At 34.3% G+C, this 12,708-nt stretch overlaps 2 protein-coding genes across 4 annotated transcripts in view; both read left to right on the top strand.

Annotated features, from left to right (window-relative positions):
• Positions 1 to 6,969, top strand: part of LOC117563829 (uncharacterized) — a 22,832-nt gene extending 15,863 nt beyond the window's left edge. The window contains exons 2-4 of the mRNA XM_034242357.2: positions 3,729 to 3,872; positions 6,143 to 6,306; positions 6,372 to 6,969. Coding sequence (XP_034098248.1) covers positions 3,729 to 3,872; positions 6,143 to 6,306; positions 6,372 to 6,659 — 596 coding nt within the window. The 3' untranslated portion in view covers positions 6,660 to 6,969. The remainder of the gene's footprint in view (positions 1 to 3,728; positions 3,873 to 6,142; positions 6,307 to 6,371) is intronic.
• LOC117563830 (uncharacterized) lies at positions 6,511 to 12,708 on the top strand. 3 transcript variants are annotated; one of them, XM_052002924.1, is made up of 2 exons: positions 6,511 to 6,653; positions 12,001 to 12,708. In XM_052002924.1, the coding sequence occupies exon 2, from the start codon at positions 12,042 to 12,044 to the stop codon at positions 12,633 to 12,635; it is 594 nt and encodes a 197-aa protein (XP_051858884.1). In that variant the 5' UTR covers positions 6,511 to 6,653; positions 12,001 to 12,041; the 3' UTR covers positions 12,636 to 12,708. The 3 variants fall into 3 exon arrangements, with proteins under 3 accessions (XP_051858884.1, XP_034098249.1, XP_034098250.1); XM_034242358.2 differs by lacking the exon at positions 6,511 to 6,653 and adding an exon at positions 11,672 to 11,774 and having other exon boundaries at positions 11,940 to 12,708; XM_034242359.2 differs by lacking the exon at positions 6,511 to 6,653 and adding an exon at positions 11,756 to 11,774.

Raw genomic sequence — 12,708 nt, 5'->3', positions numbered from 1 at the left:
ACACACACAAAAGCCAAAAACTGCCAACTGCTTTTATTAATTTCATAATTCAGGCAGCGGAACAATGAGCCGAAACCAACGAACTCTGCCTCTACCCTCCTCTATTTTTCACCTCACTTTCGCCCGGGTTGGGCTTAATTATTGGAAAATTAATGAATATGCCATGTAGATGTTTTCATTACGGGCTACTGCTGTTTTCCATAGCATTCGCATGATTAATAACGCTTTCTCCACCATCTTTTTTTATATTATCGTTCCCCTGAATGGGTTTAGCGTAAGTTGTGGGAGGAAGCGAACGAGAGAGGAAGAGGGATAGGGGTTTAACCCTATAGCATATTGTGTGTACTTTTCTGTAGCTGCACATTTTCATTTTCATAAAATTCTTGGCACTCTCAAACACGTTTCAATTTGGTTTGCGCAATCTGCCATGACACCAGCAAACAGCAGCAGCAACAATCGTCCTCTCACCCCCCTCCCCTCAAGGTATGCAAGGTAAAGCCATGAAATATTATATGCAACAGTCTAGCTGACTTTTTGATCAGCTTTAGCTGTGCGAAATGAATGGCGTATGAGTTAAGCGATGCATTCGCTGAGAGAGTGAAAAGTTGCAGCCAAGATAGTTTGTTGGGAAGTTTTTTATGTTTTTTTTTTTACTGATTAAAAGTCAAGTTAAGTTAGTTGGTTATAAAGAATACTCTTTGGAGAAGAGTTACAAGACTTGGTGTGCCTTTGGGATTGTTTCAGGTGTCAGTTTTAAGGCTAAATTTCAAAATATTCCGGCGAATGATATCTTAAAATTCAATAATATACGAAATAAGGCAGCGTGCTAAAAATTATTATTATATGTTGTTTAATAGCTGAGTTACTATAGTTATATGTTTTTAAATTGTAAGATGTAAATTCTAAAAGTTTCAGTATGATTTTATTAAGAAATTGAAAAAATATATATTTGTGTACATTGAAAACTGTATTAAGATACTAAAAAATGTTAATTCCAAGCTCAACTAGAAGATATTTAAGCAAATAATATTTCAAATTTTTAAAAGATGTAAAATATGTTAGCAAACTTGATATGAATATCATACGTATTTTAAATACAGAGTTACTTTAGTTATATTTTGCGTAAATCTCGTTATAATGGTTCGTTTAAAGAGATACTCTATAGATTTTGCAGCTATATATTTTTGTAAATGTAAGCTGTAAGTCTTAAAAATTTCAGCTTGATTTCACAAAGAATTCATGCTGCAAATAAATGGTAGCTCATTTGGTAGTCGTCCACTTCCAACAGATTTATCACTTGTACTATTTGCTCCGCATATGCGAATACATATATAAATATCCACGTTGCATATTTGCCAGCTGGTAGCCCACTTTCGAGTGAGTGTGTGCGCCACAAAAGGTAAATATTTGCACTTGTAAATGACATTCATATGCGACCCCGTCCACTTTGTTTTTACTCTCTCTCTCTCTCCCTATCTCTCTCTCTTTCTGCAGCACTGCTCCACTTTATGTTTGATCGCTGCAGTCGACCTCTCAGTCATACATTCGCATAGTGGAGACGACGGTTCTGCTTTTTTTGTTGTACAATATTTTCTTTTTTTTTTTTGTAAACCAAACATATTGCGAGTGCCGCGTGTATTTCTCATAAATCGGCTTAAAAAAATGGGGTGAAAAATATACGCCATGATATGAGGAGGGGACCGAAACGCACCCTTAGGTGTCACCTTACGTTTTGTTGTTTTTTTTTTTGCGTTTTATACGTACGCATTTTTCGCAACATGAAAAAACTTTGCTCACACTATTTTCCCCACATTTCGCATTTCATTCCAAGTCAAGTCGAGACTTGGCTTGACTTATTTTTAACATCGTTAGTTGAGTATGATTCTTTTTCCTCGTTTTTTTTTTTTTATTTTTATTTGCTGTCCTGCCACTTGTTGTATGCTGTCAGTCTCAGCTGTTGAGATTTATGAACTACAACATTGCCAACGGGGGAAAAAGGGAAGCGACACATTCATCCATCTAGGCAACCAGCCTGCAGCTTGTTGTCTGCTCTCCTTTCTCTCTCCCTATCCTTCCAAACGTTGCACACACAACTTGTTGTTGTTTATTTGTGCACTAAAGTTGCGCTTGTTGTGTGTGTTAGTGAAGGGAGGTTCGCTTGTAATGGCTTTTAATTGAGCCTTGGCCCAGTTAGTTGAAGCGGTTTTCAATCTGCTGCGGTTATGTCACAATTTCTTGTTAGTACAATTTAATTTTTAATGATTAAATGAAAGCAAAAGTAATTGAGATATGCACTTGAAGGGTAGCTGTAACAGCTTTTAGGAATCTTAAGGTGAGCTTAAATTGAATGTCTTTAAGATGCAGAAAGAGTGTAAGCTGTGGAAGAATTAAATAGTTTAGTAGTTTAGTTATCAGAAATGAAAAAAAAAACAAATACTCTAGATTACGGATTCAAAATTTGTAAAAGTGAGTTAAACTTTCTCTATGTTAAGTTAGTAAATATTTTTGAAAGTGCGTTAAATCTTCTCTATGTTAAATTTGTATTTAATTGAAATGAAAACTTTAAATAAGGTTGCAAATTTTAAATCAGTATATGATTGTCATGGAAAGTTGCATATTGTAATCAAAAATGTAAAGTATTACAAATAATTATTACTTAGCCATTTTATTGGAACATATGAGGAAATTATAAACGTGTCGAGTTGATATGACATAAAAAGTGATGATCAAAAAGACTCTTTCAACTTCTTGAGGAAATGAATTTAAGATTCTTAAGGCGAAACAACAAACACATCATAATCGTTTTAGAAATCAATTTAGAAATACAACTTAAGTTAAAAATAGTCAAATTGATTTTTCGTCAATTTAAATTGCATTTTTTAAAATCATTTGGTTCATTAAAATGTTATTAATATATACAGTTATACGAATAAGAATAGCTACAAAAATTCATCGATCATTTTTACTTTAATTACCTTAAAAGAACATAAGAATAGATTTTCTCAAAATTTGTCGAAAGACAGTCAGATATTTAGAAAACAAAAACCGAATTCATATTTTCCTCACTTTATATATACTATATTTTCATAAAATATGTTTGCTCTCATGCAAAATGTTCTAAACAAAGTGCGCAATAGAGCAAACTCAGTTTCAAACTCTCTCTCTAAACTAATACAGATAAAACTTTGCGAATTTAAATTTCATATTATTCCAACCAAATAAATTTTATTAAATGCCAGCTACTTAACTATAAATTTCACAATGTTTTTACTAACATAAGTATACTTAAATTATAAAATCAGCAACATTAAGTCGGCAGTCACGACTGGTAATAATTCAGCATTATTTCAAGAACAGCTTCCATCAGCATTTGGCTAAGACGTAGCTGAAGGTCAGCTGTGAAAAGGGCAATAAACTTGCCGCCATATAAATAGAGAATTTCCACGCAGGAAATTATGCAAGATGAAAACTCTAATAAGCGCTAATGAGGCGCATAAATGATTAGCAAACGGTCGGAAAGGGGAAGAGAGGAAAGAAGTGGCTAAAAGACGTCAGCAGTTTTGCAGGATTCAAGCGGGTTTTTCCTTGAGTTTGCTGATTTGGCTTATTTCACACACTTTTCACAGCCAATTTGTGGCCAATGCTTCAGTTGGCATTTTAAGCTCTGCTTTTAATGATAATTATGAATAATATTTGTATACAAATGTTCTTTCTTTCTGTATTTTCAGCACGTTCAAGTCCGCAGGATGATGCTGAGGTGATACCGGACACGGATTTCCGTGACTTTAAGGGCGTCATCGATACGGGTGCCGATGCCACTCCATTCCTGCAGCCAAGTCCATCGGCCGTTAACTTCTTGAACTCCTTTGATGGTGAGTAGACAGAGTCGACTCTGATTGCATCTGTGTCTCTGGCTGTGGCTGCCACGTGATGCATTTAATTACAATTGTGTGTTGCATTACGCGTAATTACAAAGCGCAGAAAGTACGCAAGAGAGACAAAGAACGAATGCATTTAATGCACATTTCATTTATTATGGTTATTACATGACACGAGAAGCCTTCAGATACATAAAGTAAAGTACATTTCGCATATCCCAACCAATTAGTGAACATACTTTTTGTTTGAGATTTTTCACCAACTTTGCGAGTGAGCAACAAAGTTACCGAGTGTTTGAGCCAACAACAAAAAAGTGTGTAAACAATTTATCAAAATATTATGTCAAAAATGTTGTGGCAAGAGAAAGAAAAGTTTTTTTTCCCCGCCATGGAATTTCTATATTTACAATTGATATATGCAGGGTCAAACTCTGATGACCATTAAAAGTGAAAAGTTTTTGCGCTTCGGTTAGCTTTAGCATTTCTAAAATGCTTCTTAACTAAGATGAGCATAAAGATGAGATGTAGACAGCGATAAGCAGTTGGGGGAAAAGAGATGGAGTGAGATTCGAGAGTTGTGGCGACGCAAAAACTTCATAAATCTTTTGCTAACTAATACGCTGTAAAAGTTCTTAAGCCAATGCCTCCTTTTATATGCATGGAAACTTTTATTTAGCTTCAGCTTCAGCTTCCTGGCAAAGATAACAACTCAAGAACAACAACACCAACAGCAACAACAACAACAGTGAAAAACTTTCATTATGTTTGCAGCTTTCATACATTGTCTAGAAAGGAATATGATAGAATGTGAATATGCTCTATAAAGAAAAAAGATTTCTTTACGGTTCCATTCGATTGTAGATCAAATATAATTTCAGTGAATAAGTTTTGATGTTTTTTTTTAGGAATTTTGAGTTTAGAAATTATTATGTATTTACCATATATAATAATTATTCTTAAAAAAGATTTGATATAGGAGAAAAGAGATTTAAAATTTTAAACATACTCAGAGAGATAAAAATTTGAAAAGTAGACTGCAAATCTTAATTTAAGATCTTAAAAACAAAATCTTGAAATAAGATTTTGAGGTTGAAAAATTTAAAATTGATATGTGTAAAATATAGAAAAAATGTTGTTTATTCTTTCATTTGAAATAATTTAAATTTTCGAATGTTTTATCTTTAATTAAGATCTTGGTTAAATTTCGAGATTTTTGCATTTTTGAAACAAGATTATAATCTTGAATTTCTAGAACTTTTATAGAATTTTTGTCTTGATTTAAGAATAATCCTTTCTGGTTAAATTTAATTTTGACACCATATGTTCTTGATTTAAGATTTTATTCTTGATTTTTGTCGTTTTTAAACATTTTCGTCTGTAAATTATACTAAGAAAGTAGAAAATTGTTTTGATGTTTGAATATATTTTGGAATCTAATATTTACAAGAGTATTTCAAAGTGCGCTTAAGGCCTAAAACATGCAGACCTGTTATTCTATGTCAAATTGGCATTACAAATGAAGCATTAAAGTTGTCCCAAAGCAGATGATGGCAACAAAAATAGGGAACTGGCAACTGCAAGAATTGAAAAGTACCCTTGACGAAAGTTCAAAGGGCAGCACAATGTGGCACAATGATGTCAAGTATTTGTGGCACTCGTAAACTCATTAGAATGCAACAAGCAAATGAATTGCAACATGCTAGAAGAGGGCGTGAAAGGGGAAGGGGGAGTGGTTTAAACAATGCGGTCAAGTATTTATGACAAGGTTGAAACTGAAGACGAATATGGGTAGAAAAAGCAGCCAAATGAGACCAATGCAAAAGAGTGCTGCAAATGTATTGTTAAGGGGATGGGGATGGGGGCAAGAGAATTAGGTGGCTGCAAGCAGACGTTTGGCGACACAGCAAAACGCTTTTTAGTACGTTTACGGATTAAGGATTTCAAACAGAAAAACGCATTAGCAAGGCAAAAGGCGTCTAGCGTCTGGCGGCATCAACAAAGCACAGCAAAGAGAGGGTAGAGAAGCTGACAACATTGGCATCCGGCATCGAGTCGAGTCGAGTCGAGTCGAGACTGCCACTTTGCAACACCTGCGCCAATTCCCAGAGTTGCTGCTGCAACTGTCGCATGCCTCAAACTCTCACCTTGAATTCAATTTGTGGCCCTTTCTATTAACATTCTAGTTTGTCTTGGCGTGAAATTATACCGCAAAAAATACAAAATACTATTTCTTTATTTTCTTCACCTTTCATTTTTTTTGCTAGACATTTTCCGTCGTCTGCGCACTCGTCTTTGGCCCGTGACTCTTGACTCGGATGAGTCTGGCTCCGGCGATGATGGTTTTGCTGCCGGCTTTCCACTGCGCTTCGGCTTGAGCAATCTGAATCCGGTGGATCCCAAGAATGGCAACACAACATCCACAGTTAAGGTAAAGGTTAAAAAAAAACCGAAATTAAAGTCTTAGACTCAAGTTATTGCCAACCTTCTTTAAAGGTTGTGGATGGTCACCGATTGGAGATCAATGAGACCGTCTATGGCGATGAGAACAGTCACTTCAAGGTGCGTCTGGTGAATGTGCGTCCCTTGGAGAGTGGCGAAGAGGTTGTCGAGGGCATCACCCATGACAATGGCGACTTCAAGCCGGCGAATTCTATTTCCCCGGCTACTTCGGCGCCTCCCAAGCGTAGCGAACTCGATGAATCCGATGAGGATCGTCGTGAACCTCTGGAGAAGCAGACCAAGGACAATGAGGTGCGCGACATCGATGAACCTCAGGTATAAAAAATGCCACAAAAGCTAAAAATTGCAATTGCAAACAACAAAAAAAAAAACAAAAAAAAAACGAAAACTTTGAAAGCAAACTAAAATCGAATTCTAACCAGAAAATGCTTTACAAATTGCCTTGCCAATTAATAATGTAAACGATGCTCTACTAACCTTTTCAACAATATATATATACTTTATATATATATTTCCCAACAATCTGTATATTTTGAGCATATCTATTTGTCAACTTGTAATATATATAAACATTTCTAATATATATATATAATTTTTTCAAATAAAGTTTTGCATTAAAACTATAGACAAATGCTTAGTTGTATATATTATATTTTATAATGTTTCTTGCCTGCTTTTTAATTTCCCTTTTTTACACTAATTTTAATTATGATTTAGTTAATTAATATGACAAGTCTGGATGTTGGATGGTGTTTGGTATGGCCTTGGTTTAATTATCTACATTTTTATAATTTCTAATTTAATTTTTTTTTGTCGGCGAATCTTATAGCTTTAATAATCAAGCGTATGCATAAATTATGGGTTTTTTTTTATCTTTTAAGGGGTATACAAAGTACATATATAAAAATAATGAATGAATATGAAATTTTAATTAAGTACAATTTGATTGTAGAAAAATTGTACTACATTTTAAAGAAATCAGCTTATGCAGTCATTTAATTTTAAACATTTTATATAAGACAACTTTTAGTCGATCAACTTTTTAACAAATCGAACAATTGTTTTCTATTTTTTCCGCTGTCATAATTAAGTTTCGTTTATTTGCTCGGCGTAGCCAATAAACCGTCAGCCACCGCAATAATAAATATTTTATTAACACGACAAAATGTTTATTTCTACAATTAGATTTGTTTTCATATAGTAATTTATTTCATTGTTGTTCATAGCTGATGAAGAACATTGTAATATGCATATTTATCTAATAGATTAGTATGAATTGTAATGTCTAAATTAATAATGTAAACAAATTATATTTTTTATTACGCAACATAATCGAAAAAAAAAACAATATTATAATGCCATCCTATACGAAAAATAGTATGTAAAAACGATTGGGTAATAAGGAACCTCTGCGGTTACTAGCTAAAGCAAATTACAGTCTGGGTTGTAAAATATGCATAGATAATTGCATAATTGAAAGCCTTTTTGACAGTTCAAATTTCTAGTTAAATGATTTCAAAACCCAACATTGAATGTCAACCATGATTTCATGTGGAAAAAGCAAGTTAACTTAAGGGGAAAGAGTTTTATTGAAAAATTGCTGTATTGAAATTAAAGCTTAGGTTTAAATCCAACTGAAAAGATTAATTCAATAAATTATGTTGTGGATAATATTTTAAAACAATCTTTAATAAGTTTAAGCTTTGAATTTCAAGCTTATAAACAATTTTTAGTTGCCATAAATCGAGTACATAAAGTTTACTTTTAAATTTCTTAAGTATTTAAAGATGAGATTTTAAATAAAATAAAATTAATGAGCTTTTTAAATGATAGGATAGAAAGTTTTATTAGATCTTCATTGTACATTATAATAGAATATGTACTTCCCTGTGTGGTTAATTTCTTTTAGTTAGAACTAGAATTTCATATTTTTACACGCTTTAATACGAAATGAACTACAGGCACTTGGCGAGCTTTAATGAGCTTTTACATTTTAAATTTTTATTAAATTAAGTAGCGTGTTTTATTTGCTTTTTATTGTACATAATTTTATGTACTTCTCGGTACAGTTAATTTGTTATATTAGATGTGCGCAATTTGTAACTGCCACAACAAGCAGGGTAGACATCCGTGCACTATAACGGTAAAGTTATAAATGTGCTTTTGCCCACACACAGTGTTTGTGTGTATGTGTGTGTGTGTGTGTGTGTGTGTGGCACAGCAGTTGTTGCAACAATTTAACGGTACATGCATCATATATGCGGCTTTTTTTCAAGTCCATTAATTACTTTTAGCCATAATAAAAATTAATTTATATTAAAAGTCATGTGCGGCATGTGCATAAATCCTTGTCTTGGGCGTGTTGCCTCTGCTGCCGTGATGGGCGTGGCAATGCGCTCGAGGCTCGTGTCGCTCGTCGTCGTGTGGCAATATTTATGAGAATTTATTGTATCGAAATCGACGAGCACGCGACTTTTCGGCATTTTGCATGTCGCCATTTCGCGTTATTTTGTTAATTTGTTGCTTTTGTTAAGGCATAAATCAACGTAAAATTAATAAATGACCATGCACAAAAAAAAATGTATAAAACTACATAGTATGCAATGCAATGCAGCGTAAAGTGGCGTTATGAACAACTTTAAAGTGTAAGTGACATTTCACTTGCCATGCACAAACTGTTGAATAAATTTAAAAAATAATATATAATTGAATAGGTAGACTTTAAAGAGAAAACAAGGCGAACGTTTAAGGCAGAGAAACGTTTCTTTCGAAAAATCGTTAAGCTATTTTAAACAAATCAGTCTCTTCTAACTTTTGTGAACTTCATTTGATTGTTCTGAAATTTTTAGAATACTTAGAACACATCAAAAGATTTGTGGAGATCATATAGTAATTTAATGTTTACTAAACATGTAATTCATATCATGTTCTTTGCATAGACAGAAAATCGTTTATTGTTGCTTTTCGAAATATCGTTAAGCTATTATAAACAAGTCGGTCTCTTCTAACTTTTGTAAACTTCATTCGTTTGTTCTGAAATTTTCAGAATATTTAGAAAACATCAAAAACCAGAAGTAATAAAAATCATATTGAAGCTTTTCTCTTTAAACATGTCAATCATATCTTATTTTTTGCTGGTCCAATTTGAATATGCGGCATAACTATTGCAAAAGACGCAAAATTTATTCAATTTTTGCATTGTACGAATGTAAAGAGATTTTTGTTTTACACCTCTCCATAGTCGTATTTGTTTTTATTTTATTTGTTTTTAACTCTTGCGGATATTGAAAGCTGCGGTTTTGGCACCCCAAACTACTATGAATAAACTTATTTGAATTGAAAATGCATGGTTATAAATATTAATATTGAGCGGGGAAATTCGCCTGCAGAAATGTTGTGAAATTGTTGAAGGCTGTTAAACAATTTGGCTGTCGTTTGGCGCAAACAGTCAAATATTCGACTGTAAATATGTTTGTATATGAGTATGTTATGTGTGTATGTATATTTTATTAATATTTTGCTATTAAAAAACTGTACAAATACAACATATATACATATAAAACCACATTTATCGCATATACTTTATATGTAGAGTTCTCGTGTGTCGACAGCAAAACGTTTCATAACTTTGTAAAAATTACTTTGTGCACTTGCATTTCAATTTGTTATTTGCCGGGAATTTTTTATGCGCTGTTTAAACATGGCAAAAGGTTCTGTTCTATATATGTAGAGGTGGGGATGTAGGCCAGGGATTATATTATGAACTGAGCAAGGAGGGTCAGACCTCGCCTGGAGCAGAGTGCGTGCTACAAAGTGTGCATGAAATGAGCAAAAAGAAGCATGAATTGGCTTAAACACACTCACACACACACACACACACACATAAACTCAGTCCCACACAACCATAAAATATGCAGTGTAAAATAGAGCGTTAAACAGCGAAAATGTTCCAGTTGTAGGAAAAATGCGAAAAGTGTGAGAAAAATTGTGTACTAAAATCGACAAGCATAGCTCATAAATTTCTTTAAGCAAAATGCATACTTAAATATTGTATTAGATATCCGTTACAGTGATAACTGAAAAAAACAAAACATTATTAAAATTAATCTTTTTTATTTAAAGTCTGAGAATTAATAATATATAATATTTAGCAAGCTGCTAATTCACAGATATTGAATAACTTTAAACGTTTATTGTCAACTAATTGGTTGTCAAAAATTGCAAATTAATTGCTCAAATATTATTATTCTTATTAAGCAGCTAATGGCTTGCAAAACAAATTATAAATTAGTTATACAAATATTGAATCATATTTATTTGGCAGCTAATTGCGTGTGTAAAATTTATTTTACATGAATTTTTTAATTCAATTTTTCTATAATGATTTTCAGAAAGCAAAAATAAAAAAATTAAAACCTTAATTTAAATAATCGGTGAATCAAAATAAATATTCGTAATTTATTTTGTCAGGAAATATTATAGTAAACTGAAGCACAATATATTTAAAAATCTTTTCTCGATTAGTAATAAATAAAAAAATTAGAATTTCACACTGACCAAGTTTGGTTTAGCTAGAGATCACTGTGTAGAGTGAACCAAGCAAATACAAAAATCAAGCAACAAAGTTGAGACTTCATTAAACATGTGACAAATTTGCCACTTATGCGAGAATACGCAATCTTGGGTTATCCGAGACAATTCTCAGGAAATTCTCCGGAAAGGGTCATTAAGTCCGTGACTCAATCAGCTTGTTCATCAAATGTTTATATGACTTTTGGCGCAACCTGTGTTCTGCCGGCTGCCCGTTAAATAATTAAATCATCTTTAAGTATGCAAATACGCTTTTAAGTGAGCGTAGCGCACAAAAATAGCTAACGATCTGTTGTTGCATTATTAATTTTAATTTCTACGAACTATAATAAGCATGTAGATGAATAGATGGCAACAGCTGTCTTGACAGCGAGTCGAAGAAATTGCCAAATGTGACGTCACGCTTACAAGCATCGACCGAGTGACCAACAAAACAAAGCAAAACGAAATGAATGACAAATTGAGAGGCGCCTTGGTTTGTTGTGTTTACTATGTTCGCTTTGCAAGGTATAAATAAATTTCAACGTGAAGGTGAATCATGCGTGAGGTAGCGCATAATAAGAAGCAGAGCCACACACAACGTGTAGTATGTGTGTGAGAGAGAAAACTACTATATGTAGTGGCGTAGTGTTAGAACTTGGAGAGCAGCTTAGAAGAGAGCGTGAGAGAGATTAGTCAGAGCGATGTTAAGTACAACAGCAACGTGTGCTGTACAGTTAACAGTGCTGCTGCCTGGGCTGACTCACTGACTCATTAACATTGTATGTATAAAAGTCAAAGCTTTACTTAACAGCAGCTTAGTTATAACAGAGCGCGCAACACTAACAGAACAACGGTTTGTTTGCTGTAAGTTTTTAAATAATTTAATTTGCATGCTGCGACAGCTTCTACTAAAAAAACATAATATTCGTATAATTGGCAACTCGAAAGTAATATCAACTTTTATTCCATTTATTTGCATAATCACACGCACGCATTCGCACTCACATACACACAACTCATTATAAACAGAGCACAACCACAGCAACAACAACCACAACCACAACAACTACAGCCGCAAGCACAATTGCAGAGGATTCCATTGCAGAGAGCAGCGACAACACACAGATTGTAATGGCCGAACTGATTGAAGATATGCAGCAGAAGGAGCAAGAGGAGCACGAGGAGCAACATGAGCAGCTGGCCACAGCTCAAGATGCTGACGTCGACACAATGGCGCATAATGAGGAAGCGGAAACGCCGCTGCCTGACAGTGACGGCGACAGCGACAGCGACAATAATGCGGCGCCGGAGTCCTTGGCGGCCATTGAAAACTTTGACTCGGAGTTTGACGATGTCGCCGCGCCGCAATTCGAGCAGCTGCAGTTGCATGGAGAACGGGAGCGCGAACGTGAGGAACTGGAGTCCTCAGATGATGAGGAAAGCAATCATGAGGCGGCCATTGAAATGAGCGACACCTTTAATGATGAATGGGCCTCGTTGGACATTGCAGATCCTGGCAATGATTTGAATAATCACATTGACATCGAGGTGGAGAAGTTTGTGCCCGTGGATCTATCCAATGATATTGCTGTCAACGATATTGCCGCCGCGAATCCCGACTATCCATATAACCCAGATGCAGAGCTGATTGATGTTGAGGGTGCAGCTGCAGCACACGTGATGCCAAAGTTTGAGAAGCTATCTCTGGCGCCGTTGCCCAAATGAGAAAGGAATTTGGGGATATAATCTTAAGTGTTTTAGCTGTTAAGAACAAAATAAAAAACTACACTCATTATCA

Source organism: Drosophila albomicans, chromosome 2L, assembly GCF_009650485.2.
Source record: "Drosophila albomicans strain 15112-1751.03 chromosome 2L, ASM965048v2, whole genome shotgun sequence".
NCBI lineage: Eukaryota > Metazoa > Arthropoda > Insecta > Diptera > Drosophilidae > Drosophila > Drosophila albomicans.
Note: the sequence above shows the minus strand (reverse complement) of the source record. Positions and strands in the feature narration are given on the sequence as shown.

Bases quoted from the DNA above. Each gene is read 5' to 3' on its own strand.
- LOC117563830 (XM_052002924.1), top strand. From the start codon at position 12,042: ATGGCCGAACTGATTGAAGATATGCAGCAGAAGGAGCAAGAGGAGCAC.